Genomic DNA, 19,139 nt, shown 5'->3' with positions numbered 1-19,139 from the left:
TTGCCATTAGGTGGCACTGTGTGTAAAATACATTCAAACCTCGCAATAATGCGCCCTGCATATAATGCGATCACAGGTTGGCTCCCCTTTAAGGCATAATACAGTACGGTACTGTACCAATGGTCCCCAACACCACGGCAGGAGAGAGAAGCTGTAGCCCCACACCTGCCAGGGACAGAGAACTCCGAAGCTGCGGGCGCCAGTGCTCTCTGTCCCCAGCAGGTGCGGGGCTGCTGCCTTCTCCGGCTTCAAGAGGAACCATGGCTCCCTGCCTGCTGGGCATAGAGAACTCCGAGGCTTCGGGCGCCGGTGCTCTCTGTCCCCAGCAGGTGCGGGGCCACAGCTTCTCTCCAGCTTCAAGAGGAGCCACGGCTCCCCGCCTGCAGGGGACAGAGAACTGCTGAGCTGCGGGTGCCGGTGCTCTCTGTGCCCACAGCCTCAGAGTTCTCTGTCCCGCGGCTCCTCTCCCCTGCTGAGTACTACACACTAGGAGCACTAGGCGGCACACATCAATGCACTGCGTTGGGGACCACTGACAAACCCCGCTATATCGCGACCCCGCATTTAGCGCGATGGAAGTTTTTGGACCCCAAATATCGCGTTATAGCGGGGTTTCACTGTACTTTAATCCATTACATACAGCCTGTGTTGGTCCCAGAATATTAGCAGGACAAGGTGGATGAGGTAATACCTGACAGAGCATTAAAGGATCTTATGATAAATACATCTGGTGTGCATAAGCAAGCTCTGTAGCCAGTCCATATCTGATGACAGAGCATGACATGGCATTGGGAGTAAACTACGGACAGAAACTGAAGGAAAACAGCAAAAAAGGTTGCTGGATCTGAACATGATGCCCCAGAGAATTTCAGCATTGAAAAACCTTTCCAATGGACAGACTGGAAGCAGTATTTTGCAAGATTTAAAATTGCAAACAAGCTCCAAAAAGAAGCTGGAGATGAACAGGTATCATCTCTAATTTGTGCTATGGGGAAGCAGGCAGAACATACCTTTAAATCCTTCGACTTTACTGAAGACAGTCATAAAGATGACTTTGAATGCATTCTGTAAATGCTTGATTCATACATTATACCTCAGAGAAATGTGGTTTAAGAAGGAGCATGTTTCACTAGAGAATTCAAGAATCAGGGGAAAACATTGAATGTTTTTAACAGCTGTGCAGACATTGACTGAAAACTGTGATTTTGCGAATGCAAAACATGAAGATACCAGAGACAAGCTGGTTACTGGGTTAACAGATAAAAAACTTTTGCAGTAGCTACAATTGAAGAGAGATTGAATCCTAAACCACAGTTATATAGATGGCAAAACAGTCAGAATTAGTCAAACAAACAACTTTAAAAACCTGAAACTAGCCTAGAATCTATAAACAGACACTTGAATGTCAGAAAAACCCTGAGGGAAGGAGGGAGAATTCCCAGGCTAAGAGGGACACATTCCAGCCTACGTGCCCAAGATGTTGAAAAAGTCATACTCCATGAGATGATGCATGTTCAGCCAGAGATGCATGGTGTAATACGTGCATGAAATATGGACATTTTGCAGCTGTTTGCTACACCAAAGTAGTCAGGGAGTTGACTCCTATTAGAGACAATTAGGATCCATTGTGTCTGAGATCTATCACTTGTGATGACATAGCGCCTGCCTGGAGCATGCAATTCAATATTCATGGCAAGGCTATTGACTTTAAAATTGACTCAGGAGCTGATGTCACAGGCATCTCAGAAGTGACTTACAATCACCTTCAACTCCTTCCAAAGCTGAAGTATCCTGGAGGTGTTCTGAATTGCATGGACCAGATTACCACAGAAACAACTTACGAAGACAAAAACTATGCATAAAGGTTAATCCTGGGGGAATTCTGCACCAAAAAATTAAAAATTTTGCACCCGTATTTTAAAATTCTACAAAATTCTGCAAATTTTATTTGTCAAAATAACACAACAAAATCACACCAGTTTCAATTATTATGGTAATCTATTTCAAAATACCTGTCAGCAAGTATGTCTGTAACAATACAGAGACACAAAAAAATTCTCCCAGGAGTAAAGTGTTAAAGAAACCCCTACAACATGTCAAATTGAATGGATAAAAAGGATGGAAAATGCCAGTTGTTATAAAGAAAAAGAATTCAGCTCCCAGGTCATATATGATCAAAACTGACAGTGGAGAGTTCAGCAGAAACAAGTTGACATCTACAGTTTGTTCCTCAGAAAGAACAATCAAGAGAGCAAACTCTACAGATGGTAGAACAAGAAGAGGATGATTCAAGGATTCCAAACTGACCACAGCCAGTTGATGAAACTAATGAGCAGCCAGATGACCAAGTTGCTGGGTGTTTGGGTCATGTAGTTAGAAAACCCTTATGATTCACAAACACTTAACAGACTAATATGTACTGAACTTCAAAGACAGTGTAAATATTGTATATGGTAGGAATGTAGAACTTAAAGGGAGATGTAATGGAATGATGAACTGTATTATACTGTTCAGCCACTAGGCGGCACTGTATGTGAAATACCTTATTTAAAGAAACCTTAGCCATAAACTGACAGAGCATTAAAGAATCTTATGAGGAACACATCTGGTGAGTATAAACAAGTTCTGTAGCCTGTCCATATCTGGTACAAGTGTATAACTTTCCCTCTCCCCCCAAAAAACACCTCATTGTCCTATTCTATAATTGTGCTGCTGAGATCAATAATTAGGGATGGGCTGATGCTATACATTTTGGATGTCTATGTGGGTCCAGGGTTTCTATTCTGACTTATTTCTACCTTTTCTATAACATATATACCTTAAACACAGTGTAAATAAAATGTGTGTATTCAAGAATACCAACTACTCCAGCAGTCCTCAAGCAGGGGTCCGTGATCCCTTTCAGGAGGTCTGCAGGCTTTCTGAAATCCAGTGTTCAAAGGACTGGCATGCCCCCTGCCCTCCCGTGCATGGGACTGAAGCAGGGAGTGGCATGGGGCTGAAGTCCCAATTCCAGGTTTACACACACACACACACGGGCTGAAGTTGGGAGTAGGGGTGAAAGGGCTGAAATCCCAAGCTGCCCCCCAACCTGAAGCCATGAGTAAAGGGGCTGAAACCCCAATGCAGGCAGAAACCTTGAGCTCATGGGCAGAGTTGAAGGGGTACAAGGGTGTTGCCCCCAAACTGCAGTGCTTTACCCAGAATGGGACAGTCCTGGGGGCAGCTCCACCCCTCACTCTCTCCACGCCCCCAGCCCTCCTCAGGCCCAGCCCTCTGGCCAGGTTGTAGGTGGGAAGCCAGAGCCAGGCAGTGTGGGACAGCTGCTCCTCTGGTTGTTAGGACCATGGAGTGGGCAGCCATAGGATTCCCCCATCTGCTGCTGGTACCCGGGGTTGCAGCTGCTCCTCAGCTCCCAGTCCCCTCTGCTCACACAGCCAGTCAGAGCTGCCTAGACGGCTCTGGGGCTGGGAGAGCCCTCAGTGAGCAGCCCTTGGCACAGAGCCCCAGACAGGTGAGTGGCCTGCTGAGGTGAATCAGGGAATGAAGGTGGCGCTCCCTCTCTGGGCCCTGCTGTACAGAGCTGGCTGAAGACACATGCTGGCCCTTGCCCTCTCCATCCCAAATAGAAGTAAAACAACATCTGTGCCCAAGGGTTCCCACCCCTGGCCCAGAGCCCTGAGTGTCCCCTGCCCCCGCTGTGCCCTGGAGTTTTTATAGCATGTTGAGAGGGTCCTCAGAGAGAAAATGGTTGAGAACCCCTGAACTACGCAGTACAATAATTGGCAGGACTTACCAAAATGAAGAACTGGCTGAGTTCATGTGATACATTGGTTATCAAAACTGTACGATAAAGTCTTCTGATAAGTAAGAAAACATTATTCAATTAAAGAAACAGAAAAGTAAGTCATACTTCTATCCCTTTCCTCTGCTGTTCCCTTCAATTATTAGTTGTGGAGACATTGATCTCCATGGCACAGCTTTCAGCAAAAAGTGTAACACTCACTGCTTCAGCTTAACTTTCCCACAGCCATGACGAACAGCACTGAAAGGGAAGAAGGGAAGAGATGAGGAAGAAAAGATGGAACAATAACAATAATTCCAGAGGTACCTCAGAGGTAAGAAGCAGGATATTTGACTATCCGTGGTTATTTATTCTTCATTCTTGTTGGTCTACACCAACTTTTTGGCAGCATTGTTATTTATTACTGTCTCAAGGCCCCATTGTGCTAGGCACAGCTTTATCACACAGTAAGAGATGGTCCCTACCTCAAAGAGATTACAAGCTAAACAGATAACAAAGGCTACGATTTGTCATGGAGGTCACAGAAGTCACAGAATCCGTGACTTCCAAATACCTCCATGACTTCAGCCCTAGTAGTCCCGCTACCTCCTGCAGCAGCAGGGAGCTGTGAGGTACCCCTGTCGGCTGAGGCAGGGCCCCCAAGCTCCAAGTTGCCCTGGGCAGGGGTGATACCCTGCAGCTCACAGATGCCACAGGAGGGGGGATCCCCAGCAGCTCCCCACCATGGTGGCAGCAGAGGGATCCCCGCAGCTCCCTGCCACAGGAGCAGGGACAGGGGAACCCTGCAGCTCCCTGCTGCTGCAGAGGGGTAGGGGGATCCTGGACCTCTGCACCCCCATGGATGATCGGCGGCCTGGAGCTCCCAGCCACCCTGCAGCTGCCCAGCCCCTTCCCATTTTATCATGGATACTTTTAGTAAAAGGTCATGGGCTTCCATTAATTTTTCTTTATTGCCCATGACCTTTTACTAAAAGTATCCATGACAAAATCTTACTGATAAGACAGACAAAAGGTGGGAGGAGTAACAGAGGTGCAGGGAAGTGGAGTGACTTGACCAACGTCACACAGTAGATTCATAGCTAAAGGCAGACATAGAACCCAGAACTTCCAACTCCCAGACTATAATGTGTAACTATATCTGATCCAGTAATTGTGTTAGTGTTTGGATACCATGATGTTTACCTGGCTATCTAGCAATCTAATCTAAAACTTTTTAACATGGATAGCTAGACGATAACTGATAGATGGATTTAACCATCTACTTCCACAATAATTTAAATGAAGAATATGAAGGAAGGAACAAAAGTTATCAGCAATCCAGTCACTTCCAGTTTCACAGAGTCTGACAGCCCCTGTCCTAATCTTGTCTAGAAGATTCACTAACAGGGAAAATTGTTTTTCTTTAATGGTGACCAGACAGTAAATGTGAAAAATCAGGACAGGGGTTGGAGGGTAATAGGAGCCTATATAAGAAAAAGACCCAAAAATCAAGACTGTCCCTATAAAATCAGGACATCTGGTCACCCTAGGATGTGGGTACTTTCACCCATCTACTTCTGCCCTATGTCTTTTCTATTTGACAGATGATGGACCCTCCATATTATGGATTTAACTTATTCTGGCATGGGTTTGCTATCTACTTTCAGGCTTATTTCAATGTATTATAGCTACTAAGTACTAATTAGGCCACTGAGGATTACAAATGCCTACTTCTATAAAGCAATCTCTTCTTATCCTTAAATTTTTTAATAGAGACACGCTGGTCACCATTACACAGCCAGTGTTTGCCAATGGCTACTAAATTGTAATATCTGAGGTGGAGAGGGTCAACTTCCTTTGGAGTCTTGAGTAGGAATCATTCATCAGCATCAAGTTGGAATTGCTGGAAGGGCAAGCACTGGTAGACCTTGATCCTTGCTGTTTCCATCTGCAATAAGTTTCAAGCAGTATCCTAACTGTGAAGGGAATGTTCTCTGTAAAGTGATTTTCCCCTTTGTATAAGATAGGGTATAACTTCGGTGAATGCATAGAATTTGTCTAAATGTTTTTTTAAAATGGTGACCACTGTGTGCAATTGCAATACATGTCAATACACAGGGTATTTAAATACTATCAATGGGATAAATATTTTACAATGAAGATATACAACATGAGAGAATAAACCCACAACCTTCCTCTACCTAGCAGCTGTCTATTCCTGAAATCCCTATTTCCTAAAGAAATGTTGATCCAAATCCATCTCAAAACTCTTAACTCAAATGTATTGACAAAAATAATACATATTCATGAGCAATTTCAGGCTATCGATGCTCTCTATACCCCCACCTCATCTCAATCCCTTTCTTATGTGAACAAAAAGATGTATAAGATGAAGATCTGAAATCTGCTAGGAGCAAGCCAGTCTGAAGTCAGACTGCTATTTCAATGGGGTTTGACATATCAGTTATTCCTGGGTTAAAATGGCCAGGATCTTTCCCAATGATGCAAGAAAAGAACTAAGATGAAGTTTTAGTTTTGCACCCAAGCTGGGACTATATTTGCATACAGGTGTTAGTGGGCCTGTCTCGAAATTCATGGATCACTGTGGGTTTCAAATGTCAGGATACACAAATGACATGCGGTTAGTTAAAGGAGTCTGAGGTCAAGACCATTAGCATCAGAGCTCTGGTTTTCGCCAATTGTCACCAGGTGTCCCAGAATCTCATTTGGTTTAATGTTTTGAACTGGAACTTCTGTCTAAAGGAGCAGATTGATCTCTGCTAGTGGCAGCTAAGCAAGATTACTCCCCCGAGGACGGACTGGTCTAGTTCTTTAGTGGAGGAGGGGGTCAGCTTCCTGTGCAGCCCTGAACAGCGATCATCTATTAGGATCAGGTGGAAACTGCCAGGAGGGAGGGTATGGATTGACATTCCTTGATCATTCCTGTTTCCATCTGCAATAACTTTGAAGGAGTATCCTAGTTATGTAGGGAATGTTCCCTATGCAACACTCTACCCTCAAGGAAGCCAAAGCCTCAAGATTAGATTAAAGCTGACATGCCTCTCTGTTCTGTCAGATTAACCATACCGTATATTGTACCTACCATTTACCTTGGAGGAGGAGATGGCGATAGGATGGACTGGGGCTGGCATGGGTGCAGCTGTGAGGGATGCATGTTGTCCACCATCCAGCCCTCCAGAGAATTACTAGGAAAGATACTATAGCCTAGGGCTGTATTATCTTTTCTGTTGAGGATAATGTCTTGTTTTTGGGGGTGGGGAGGCACCAGAGCTAGGGGGGATTATGGAGGCACAAGGCCTCTATGCAGAGAGCCTTGGTCTTCAACAGATCATCCCCGGTTCCTGCTAGCTTTGCAGACAGTCCCTGTAACCTTTTCTGAGGGAGTCAAACCATTCACCACCCCTGCTGTTCTCCCACAATGGAACAATCAGGAATGAACTCTGTGAAGAGATCCTTGCAGAGCTACCCTCCCCCAGACTTCCTACTGTGGGTTTTACTGTGACAGTGGATGATCCAGGCCAATAGTCTGTCTAATAAACCAGCGCTCAGCAGGCAATTTCCTGAGATTTACTGATACTTCATAAATTCTCCAATCCGTCTATTGAAAACAGTTTAGAATCAAGAGAGCTCTCTGCTCAATATCATCGTAAGCCTATGAAAAACCTTCCTCCAGAAGTCCCCAGTTTCACCACCTTCACACCCAGAGGATACTGCAGTGATAACTGATAAACACACAGGTAGACAATGCATATAGCAGGCTAACATTTCCTTTTCTGTTTGCCAAATGAAGCAAGGTTTTATTGCTGAAAGTATAACTTTCAGGGGAGTTTTACTCCCTCAGCCTCTTCCCTCCAAACCCAGAGACCACACCCATCTCCTATGCTTCTATACTTCTTTAGTTTGCCATCCAAAGGAAATCATTTCTTCAATGCCAAATGTGCCATTCTGTGCACCAAAACTGCCAGCCAACACTTTCCAAAGCTAGGTCATTTTCCTAATTCTTAACCATAGAAATATCTACTAACAGAACAACAACTTTTCTACATAAATACAGGCTAAAAATTCATGATAGTTAATAACTTGCTTTCACTTAATACAGTCTTTGCTGTAGTGATAATTATCAATAGACCGACTGTCATTGGTAATCTAGTTTATGAAAGTGGCTTTAACAGAGGCAAAAATAAATTGTCCCTGAAACTCTGAGAATGTATTAGTCATAGTTTAACTCAGGGGATTAACAGCAAGTGTGGTTTACTGCAATTTTCACTGTGCACATACATTTAGGGTATGATCACAAATCCTACTGGGTTATTTAAACAGCATTGACAACCTATTTTTTAATGTGGTCCAACTTTAAGGTAGTAGCTGATGGTCTCTTCTCTATAAACCAATGTTCCATGTAATTATATTCCTCTTTTCATATCACATTTAGGAACATAGTTTCTGGGGCTTTATTCTTATTATTCTATATGATAAGTTCTGATGAAGAATGTTTCTAGTTAAATAAAAGTTCTCACTGTAGAGCAGTGCTCTCAATGTTTTCTACATATGTTTCAAAATAACTGCACCAAGCAACCATTTTTTCTGAAAAGAATACATCATTACAGATCAAGTGTCAGTTTATCATAATACCACTAGAGGGTGCTGTTCACATGCTTTTAAAATATATTTTTATGAATAATTAAAAATAACGTGGAGTATCTAGGGATGTGGATACAATCGTGACATTCAATGTCTACAAAATCTTTTACTATAGTTTTTTTTTTAAGTCTCATCAAGTCTAGTACAGTCTGGTACAAAAATAATCTTTGTTGATTTGATTAAACAAAGGGGATTTGAATTTGGATGTTTTTGGCTGGGTGAAATAGCAACAGCATCTCATGCTGATACAAAGGACAAAGTCTGCATTTGTGCTTGACTTTAGTCCCCAAAACTCTGGCATTTTTCCAGCAGTGTTTCAGCTGCCCTACAAAGTGCCTCGATGGCTTTGGGAGGAAGCTGTTCATGCCAGCTAGAAACAAAAGGTGCTGATTTAGGGTTGAAGAGTGGGGAAATATAGACGTTTATTATAAAATGTAGACCTTTTATTGGCAGCATCTGAGATGCTGCAGTTTGATTCTGGTATGGTTTGGTTTAGGGAGAAAAGACAAACAGATTTTTATACCTATTTGAATCAAATAACAGGCAATATAAAAACAGTCTGTTGCATAATTAGAACAAAATTAGTGACACCATCAGTGTTAATAATAATAATGCCCTATTCCTATAAGCAAAACAGCAGAGCTGTTGTTATAAGCTTTGTTTCTCTTTAATTTATGCGCTCTATGTAGTGATTCGTTCCCAAATATGTTTTGCATTTTCAACAGTCATTCTTTATTTTCTTATTTTGACTCTTTCAGTAGTGTAATCTCTACCTTTTTTGTCTTTTGTTGATCAGCTCCATGTCCTTCAGACTCATTTGTTCCACCTTCCCCAAGCGTTTTTGTGGGTCTTGACATGTCTGTTACATACACTTCGTATCACAGACAAACAGTATGCCAGGTATCACCATTTTTATGAGGAGTCTTAGCATATGAGGTGTTTTTCTTAAAGCCCTAGATCTTGAAATCATGTGAATATGCCAGAATCCCTGCTGCCATTAAAAAAAGAGTACATTTTGAGCCCTCATAATTACAGAGAAAAGCTTTAAAACATGCCCCCTAAAGGATCAAAACCAGAAGTCAAAAATAACTCTTAAGGAATTATTTTTTAAAAATTTTAGTATTTTTAGGCCAACCTCATGATTTTTGGGGCCTGACTCATGATTTTTTTAAATCCTGAAGTTGGCAATCCTGGACATGGGGTAGTCCCCTGATTCATTTGTAAAAAACGTTTTACTTTCAGTAACATTACTTTGGAAAATTACATCAGCTCGGAAATACAAAATACCCTCCCCACCTGTGAGCCTCCACAGTAGGTTTGCCACTTTATTTGGTCCACTTCAAAACTGAATACCATGGTTATTCCTTCCTCTTTCCTAAATAGCCCATATTAACATTAGGAATACATTACAATATCTAGATTGAGACCAAAGCATCCTCAGTGTAACTCCACTGAAATCAAAAGAGTTGGATTCCTTGGCTGTTTGGCACAATCTTTATAATTTAAGAATAGGTTATTCTGTTTATAGCAAGAGAATAATACCTTGTTTTTATACAAGAAGATATCAGGTGAATGTCAGAAAATCTCTTGTGCCAAAATTTCAAATTTCCCTCCCCTATATAAGGAGCTTATTTTTCAGTAACAGTCTTCAGATCCAGGTACCTATTATAATTAGCCTAACAAGCCTGAAAAATTGCACAAGCTTAATAACTCCCATGAGAGAGTAGATTCCACTAGCATGATAGAAAAGGAATAAATATAACTTGTAGAATTTACTTCTGGTTAAAAGAAAGAGAGAACAAAACACTAGAAAGGGCAGATACTTCTCCTGTCTGCGCTATAGTGTTGATGGTGCTCCATTCACACACACACACACGCATACACCCCCATCAAAAGCCTGGTCTACACTAGGGGGGGTGTCGATGTAAGATACGCAACTTCAGCTATGGGAATACCGTAGCTGAAGTCAAAGTATCTTATTCCGACTTACCTCCCGTCCTCACGGCACGGGATCGATGTCCGCAGCTCCCTCGTCGACTCCGCTACCGCGGCTCGCTCCAATGGAGTTCCAGAGTCGACAGGGAGCACGTTCGGAGATTGATATATCGCATCTAAATGAGACGCAATATATCAATCCCCAATAAATCGATCGCTACCCGCCGATACGGGGGGTAGTCTGGATGTACCCAAAGGTAGTGCAGACATGCAGATTCCTGCACCACTGGGAGCAGCTGCACTTTAGCAGGAGATTTATCCCTGGCAGAGATCAGGCACTGATGCATTCTCCTTGTGTGCCACCAGGTGAGGGCAAGCTCTGAATTACTTCCGGGGATGCAGTCATTGATGAAGGCTACTTTGGAATGTTACTTATGAGAATATGGATGACCCAGTGCAGTTTGTCCTAGTGGAACAATTTAAGTTTCTTTCTCTACTGCTTGCAATCTCTTCTCTAAGGAGCAGTCTCACCATCAAAAGCTCCCTAAGATAAAAGCTGGCATTACTCAGGCCTGAATCAAGCCTAAAATGCTTTTCAGGGAAATGTAGGCCGTGAAGGTAAGATATCTCTAAATATGTTTAACTACCAAAATTCAAGTCCAATTATGACTTAACAAGGAGGAGGGAACCCTGTCTTTCTTAGCCTCCAAACTCAGGATCTCAATTTTTTGAAGGCATACATTTCTGGGAAGGAAAACAAAGAAAGGGTGGATGCTTACTCTGACCTAAACAAAGCAAGAGAATAAGGTACCTGTGCTCAAAAGGTGGAAAGAATACATACACACATCCTCCGAAATAACAGAGTGGGTGGGAGAAATAATATGTTATTATTCCCCTCAAACAAAGAGAATTACCTGCTCTTAAAAGAAAAGGTAATCTGTTTTTAGGTAGGGAAGAATAATGTCATTATTTCTTTTAAAATCAGGAGATACCTTTTTAGTATCAGAGTGCTCCCCTGCTTGAAGCGCTGGTGCCTGGAGCTGCCGCTGACCATACTTCTGTGCTGCTGCTTGCAGCGGCTGCCTTCAGAGCTGAGCAGCTGGAGAGCAGCCGCTGCTGGCCAGGAGCCCTGCTCTAAAGGCAAAGTTGATACCAGCAGCAGCGCAGAAGTAAGGATGGTATGGTATTGCCACCCTTATTTCTGTGTTGCTGCCTTCAGAGGTGGGCACCCAGCCAATAGCCACCACTCTCCGGCTGCCCAGCTCTGAAGTCAGTGCAGAAGTAAGAGTGGCAATACCATGACCCCCTAAAATAACCTTGTGACCTCCCTGAAACTCCTTTTTGGGTCAGGACCCTCAATTTGAGAAATGCTGCTCTCCATGAAATCTGTATAGTATAGGGTAAAAGCACACAAAAGACCAGATTTCACGGTCTGTGACACATTTTTCATGGCCGTGAATTTGGTAGGGCCAAAGTGTGTCATTCTTATCCTAGTTGGGAGGGTCAACATTATTTTCTGTAGTATAGCACCCAGTCATCCTTTGAACATTTCCTGTTCATTCATATGCCCTAATTATAACATGTGCCTCAGATATGGCTCTAATTCTTATGATGACCTTTCTAGGGGTGTGCTTAGTGTATTATACTTTAGTTTTCCCCTACCTTTTCTGTACAGGGTGACAAATGACAAATACAATATTTAAGAAAAAGGTGCATATTGCACCAGGCTATTGTTTAACTGGTATGCGATTACATTCAAATCAATATATACCAGCCATGGGCATAGTTTTGGGGGACCACAGGCAGCCTTATTCCTCCAACTTGCAAGCCTTGGGCCGGCACAGAACTTGCCTCCCCACATGTGGCCCCGTTGGCCTGATTGGAGCTGCCCTCCTCCCGCCAAATATAGAAGTCAAACTAAGCCTAGGACACCAGCACAGCACAATGAAGGCAAATATATGTATTAAGTAACCTAAGCTAATGGTCAGATCAGTACTAGAATGCCAAGTATTCATGTTATATTTTAACTGATGACAAAACTTAACATAACAGCAACTCTATGTATACAGACATTAGGATTGTCAGCAGGGATAGAACCCAGGACTGTCAACACCAAAAGTGAGAAGACACCATTCCTTGAACAGCTGTAAATTCTAATCTTGCTGGGACCATCCATTAGAGAAGACATCATCACAATAGGCCATTATATGAGAGTAACATTCAAATATTACCTCTCTGCAGAACCTTAGGAATTAATACACGTCCTTGAGAAAGCAAGAAAACAGCATGAAGCAATCTCTTAACTAGATACATAATGATTTCTCTGAAAATATGCCCTCATGATACCACAGTTAGAACACTCCTTGTTGTAGGGCTGCTGTACTTTAATTCCACCTGTATATAAACTCATTATTATAATTACTCTCAATGACAACCCATTATCACATAAACAGGAAATGTGTGGTAAATAGAAACATCACCATTCTCCCTCATTTAAAAAAACCTCAAACAAACCAGCTTATATCATTTTTATCCATGCTACAAAATATTCTTGACAAATTTGGAAATAGGAACTATTTTACCTTCAGATTGATGTGTAGCAAGAGGTGTCTGTGTCTCTTTGGAGTAGGACACCACTTCCCGTGGTAAGAAATCAACCTGGGTAATCTTTGACACACCTAGCTTGTGCAGTCTGCGTCTAAGATTTAATGTGAGATTAGAAGGTTAGTCAAGTAAGTATACAGCACTGTTACATTAAAATACCACAGTGAGCTTTCACAGACAGGATGACAAAGTTTTAGTGTCTGCTAAAATGAAAACTAATAAACTAAATATGGTTAGTTTCTTGGGAAGCATCTAATAAAACACACTGACTTTTCACTGAAGGAAATTAACCTGAGAACTACTAGCCAAAATAGAATTAACGTTAATAAACTGTGCGCTACATATTTCCGGCTTTTTTGAGGTAGAGTTCATGTTGTGGGGAGGAGATGTAATAGGAAGGGCAAGAGATATTGTGTTCATAGGGCCTGTTCATGTATTCAGCAGATCTGTGCACAGAGGATGGATGGATACCCTCTACACACCTATAGGTGCTATGATCCACATAATGATGGGGACAAGCTTGGAAAGGAGCCAACAGAACTGAAGGGGAAAGTGTATCTCTCCATCACCTATATGGAGCTGGGGAGAAACAGAATAAAGACTGAATATTGCCCTCCTGATGAGTATCCTTAAAGGAGGGCTCCCAGAGAATTGGATGGCTATGGGAATCCTGCCAACATAGCTTTACTGGGGTTGTACTGCAAAAGGGTGGGGGAGTCACCAGGAACACAGAGCTGGCATAGAGGCATGAATTGTCTTGCTTTCCCTCTGTTTTCCTAACTATAAATAAATTGCATGGAAATATGCAAGAAAACCAAGCAGTATAGTTTCTGGCTATTGAAATAATAGATACAACTAGTCAAACAACGAAAATGTTTAGTCAAATGGAATGTATTCAGTGACCGATGAAGAGAAAAACTGTCAAATTGTTTCCGGAATATTATTCAATTATCTGTAGAGATGGATGAATAAAGTAATATTTATCTGTTAATAGTGTATTGGGCAAAAAATTCCAACATCCCTCAGATGAATTAATTTGCAACTAATAATTTGACTATACAAATTTCAAATTTGGTTGTCTCTAGATCAACCTTTGGGAAGTGTGTGCGCACGTCTCTGGGAAGGCAGGGAAGTAAATTCATAGCTCTGTATAAACTTGAGTATCCTGTAATAAAATCTGAGTTTGGGAAACTGGTTCAAATACAGCTTGTATATCCCCTCTCCAGGACTATCATAATATACGTCTGTGTTTAAGGATTATTCCTCAGAAAAGGTGATATATGAAAGGAAATAAGAGTCCCAAAAGTAAACCAGTATCATATGGCTGACAGCTAGTTTGCTCTCCAGCTACTGCTGCATCCGCTATATTATTTTTTTCTGATTCGTCTGACTCGCTGAGTGTTACTGTACTAAATACAATTACAGTCACTAGGTAACCAGTATGAATCAGTCATATAAAGTAACAATCCACTAGAGCAATAGCAGCTGTTACAGCTTGTGATTCATTTTTACTAGAGAAGTAATGAGCCTGCCTGATGCCAGTTTTCAAGGATGCACCTCTGCTGATGTGAAGAAAAGCCATTCTTTTTTAAAACCACATGAAACCTAGAAACTTCTTCTCCCTGAGATACATTGTGGGGATCTGTAACACCTACCAAAAGTTTACTCTCATGCTGCTTATCTGTAACAACTTTGACTAAATGCGGTGAGGATTCAGACTTTAAAAATGAAAGTTAAATGTCATGTACTCTTCCTTTTCCTACCATCTGTCATAATATAATTCCCAATTCTAAACCTTAGCGTCCAGAATATGGGTACTAGCATGAATTCCCCTAAGCTTAATTACCAGCTTAGATCCTGTAGTGCTGCCACCAATCAGGACTTAGAGTAGAGTGCCTGATAAACTCTGGTCTCCCCCAAAACCTTCCCTGGGGACCCCAAGACCCAAATTCCTTGAGTCTCACAACAAAGGGGAATAAAACATTTCCCTTCCCCCTCCTTTCTTCCTCCCAGCTCCTTTCCGCCCTGGGTACACTAGGAGATCACCGTGATTCAAACTCCTTGAATCACCACACAGAGAGGAATGATACCTTCCCCCTTCCTCTTTTCCCTTCACCCAGAGGCAATCCAGATTCAAACTTCGTGAATCTAAAACAAAGAGGAAATTCACTTTTCCCTTCTCCCCCCTGCTCTCTTTCCCTTCTCCCCACCAATTCCCTGGTGTACACAGACTCAGTTCCTTTGAGCCTTAACTAGGAGAAAAATATCAGACAGATCTTAAAGCAAAGCTTTTAATAAAAAGAAAGAAAAAAGGTAAAAGTTTATCTCTGCAATTTAGATGGTAAAAAGTTATAGGGTCTGTCAGCTTATAGAAACTAGAAAGAAGCCTCCCCCACAGCAAAATTCAATTTAAAATACTTCCAGCAAATTACACATTTGCAAATAAAGGAAAACAAATAAAAACACTATATCGCCTTTCTACCTTTGTACTCACAAAATTGGAATAGAAGATTAGAGAGCCTGTAGGTACGTGTGGTCACTCTCAGAGCCCAGAGAGAACAACGCAAAACCCAAAAAACACAAACAAAGGCTTCACTCCACTGAGATTTGAAAATATCTTGTCTCTTGATTGGTCCCCTGGTCGGGTGTTTAGTTCCCTGTTTCTTAACCCTTTACAGGTAAAAGAGACATTAACCCTTAACTATCTGTTTATGACACCATCACTGATTTCAAATCTACATTGTTTATATGATTAAATAGACTTCTCCTATGTAGTCACCTTCTATCTAGGCCTAGGAATTCTTTACTGAAATCCCACAGATTTCTTCACTCATATAACTTCTTTATTGTGGTCTCAATTGAGTATTGGTGCCATACTAATTTAGGCTTCTAAAATAGTAAGTCTGAGTGTTACCTACATAGAATCCCATTCAATACTAAAGAAAATACTATATCAGTTCACTCAATAACTCTTTGTGGGAGTGAAAGTCTGACTTGAGACTTGGTCAACTGCTTTGCAGACTGATAGCCTGCACATGAGGTAAAGTCCATTTTAGAGAACTTCACTGAAAGAACAGATTACATTTCTAATCTCAAACATGTTTAATTTAGGCATTGTTTACAGATCCATAGCTCACTAGTATCTCACACTGATAATAATCTGTTATATCAGATGGTCTTTTTTCATCTGAAAGAATAAAGATTGAGTGACCTAGACAAATTGGAGGATTGGGCCAAAAGAAATCTGATGAGGTTCAACAAGGACAAGTGCAGAGTTCTGCACTTAGGAAGGAAGAATCCCATGCACAGCTACAGGCTGGGAACTGACTGGCTAAGCAGCAGTTCTGCAGGAAAGGACATGGGGATTAGAGTGGATGAGAAGCTGGATATGAGTCAGCAGTGTGCCCTTGCTGCCAAGAAGGCCAATGGCATATTGGGCTGTATTAATAGGAGCATTGCCAGCAGATCGAGGGAAGTAACTATTCCCCTCTGTGCAGCCCTGGTGAGGCCACACCTGGAGTATTGGTCAGTTTTGGTCCCCTCACTACAGAAGGGATGTGGACAAATTGGAGAGTCCAGCGGAGGGCAACGAAACTGATTAGGGAGCTGGGGCACATGACTTACAAGGAGAGGCTGAGGGAACTGAGGTTATTTAGTCTGTAGAAGAGAAGAGTGAGGGGGGATTTGATAGCAGCCTTCAATTATCTGAAGGTGGTTCCAAAGAGGAAGGAGCTAGGCTGTTCTCAGTGGTGATAGATGACAAAACAAGAAACAATAGTCTCAAGTTGCAGTGGGGGAGTCTAGGTTTGATATTAGGAAATTCTATTTCACTAGGACGGTAGTGAAGCACTGGAATACCTAGAGAGGTGGTGGAATCTCCATCCTTAGAGGCTTTTAAGGCTCCATTTGTCAAAGCCATGGCTGGGATAATTCAGTTGGTGTTGGTCCTGCTTTGAGCAGGGGATTTGACTAGATGACCTCCTGAGGTCTCTTCTAATTGTAATATTCTATGATTCTATGAAAGTGTGTAGCCTCATAGCATACCTTTTGGTTCCATGAATCAGCCAACAAAGGATGCTTGTATAGCCAAAAACTGGTCTAGCCCTTGATCACAAATTCATTACCTCCATTCAGGACCTGAGCTCCACAGCTATAAGCAAAAATGTCCTATTCCAGAACACAAGCTTCCTGTAAGGCTGCACACACATCTGCCATCAACCATGTCACCTTTCCACTCACATGCATCTTTCCTTTTAGATGCTCTTAAACCCTTTGAGTCTGCAGCCTGCTGAGTGGTTTTGGATTTGCAGAATCTTTAAAGGATACATTTTCAAAGCTATTCATAGGGTCTTAGTCAAGGAATGTCACTAGGGACTGAGCAGCTAAATCTCTAGTCTTTTACATCAAAAAATATCCCTATGTCTGAGAAATCAGAAGAGATACAAATCCACTACAGGCATTTTAGCCATATGAACAATTTGTATGCAATCTACAGAATTTATTGTGCATCGTTCCTTTTTCAGATTTCTGTACCATCAGAGGAAGTCCTGTTTCTCCTAGTAAAATTGTCCTTCTGAAGAATGGCTGCTATTGAGAAATGGACAGAACTCATCATGCATTGGAGAACGTGCCTGTGGTACACCCAGCCTTGCTATGAATTTACTCTTCATTCCTTTCTTTGCACTGACAGTGTATGCATGAGAGAAAGCATCTGGCTGTCATGGTGCTTATCCATATATGTGCCATATATGCCCCTGCTTCTTGCTTTTTCCTTCTAAAAGAAAGAAAACTTGGGTGACTTTGATTCGTAGGGATGCTCACCGTTCAACCCACATTGCTGGGAAGGGATGCCAGGATTTCTATCAGGATTCTGTATGAGAATACACTTTGAAAATTCCATTTTTTATATCATTGTCCAGGTAGTACTGTAGGAGTTGGCTACATCTGAAGCCACACTGCCCATCACAATTGGCCACTGAAAAGGAGGAGGTCAAAAGCTGCCTAACAGTTCTGGTGTGGAAGAGTAACATTGATGAACCCTACCCAGCACTTCTGTCTGTAGTGCAGGGAAGTGGGAGGATGTCTGCTAAACTGCTGCTTTTCTGATATTTTTTCCTTCTTCTTCTCCCCCTATGAATAGGCCATTGCCTGACTAGATTACTGCTCATAGCTTTGCCAAGCACCAAGCAAAGTGAAACTGGCATGGTCTTTATCATTTGCATTATGACCAACTGGATTCTGAACAGCAGCTGTGAAATTTACCAGAATCTTGTCAATTTCAATCTGCAGTCTATGTGAAAAATATGAGTAGCAGCATAAGCACTAGAAATATCTACCTGTAGACCAGAGGTGGGCAAACTACGGCCCATGGGCCACATCCGGCCCGTGGGACCATCCTGCCCAGCCCTTAAGCTCCCAGCCAGGGAGGCTAGCCCCTGGCCCCTCCCCCGTTGTCTCCCCTTCCCCACAGTCATGCCGTCATGTTGGCAGCACTCTGGGTGGCAGGGTTGCGCACTCCTGCCGAGCAGAGTGGCAGCGTTCTGGCTCCAGCCAGGTGGCGCGGTTGCCAGACATGCTGCTCTGAGCAGCATGGTAAGGGGGCCAGGGCTGGGGGGGTTGGATAAGGGGTGGATGTTCTCAGGAGGCAGTCAGGGGACAGGGAGCAGGAGGCGGATGGATGGGGCAGATGTTCTGGGGGGTGGTCGGGGGATGGGGGGATTGGATAAGCATGGCAGTCCTGGGGGGGGGATGCTGTCAGGGGGCGGGGGCATGGATAGGAGCCAGGGGATGGGGAGCAAGAGGGATTGGATAGGCATGGAGTCTCAGGGGGGCTGTCAAGGGGCAGGGGTGTGGATATGGGCCAGGGGATGGGGAACAAGGTGGGTTGGATAGGCATGGTGTCCCAGGGGGGCTGTCAAGGGGTGGGGGTATGGATAGGGGTCAGAGCAGTCAGGGGACTGGGAGCAGGGGGGTTGGATAGGGAGTGGGGTCCCGGGGCCGGCTAGGGGTAGGGATTCCTGGGGGGGTCAGGGGACCAGGAGTGGGGGGGTTGGATGGGTTGGAGGGTCTGAGGGGGGCAGTCAGGTGGCGAGAAGTGGGAGGAGTCAGATAGGGAGCAGGGGCCAGGCTGTTAGGGGAGGCACAGCCTTCCTTA

At 43.0% G+C, this 19,139-nt stretch overlaps 1 protein-coding gene across 8 annotated transcripts in view; it reads right to left on the bottom strand.

The window, feature by feature from the left end:
* Positions 1-19,139, bottom strand: part of DYNC1I1 (dynein cytoplasmic 1 intermediate chain 1) — a 255,658-nt gene that overhangs the window by 179,954 nt on the left and 56,565 nt on the right. For all 8 annotated transcript variants that reach the window (XM_050941720.1, XM_050941715.1, XM_050941718.1 and 5 more), the window contains one exon: positions 12,964-13,079. In XM_050941720.1, coding sequence (XP_050797677.1) covers positions 12,964-13,079 — 116 coding nt within the window. The remainder of the gene's footprint in view (positions 1-12,963; positions 13,080-19,139) is intronic.

This window comes from Gopherus flavomarginatus, chromosome 2 (genome assembly GCF_025201925.1).
Source record: "Gopherus flavomarginatus isolate rGopFla2 chromosome 2, rGopFla2.mat.asm, whole genome shotgun sequence".
Lineage (NCBI taxonomy): Eukaryota > Metazoa > Chordata > Testudines > Testudinidae > Gopherus > Gopherus flavomarginatus.
This window is presented reverse-complemented; position numbering and strand designations above follow the sequence as displayed.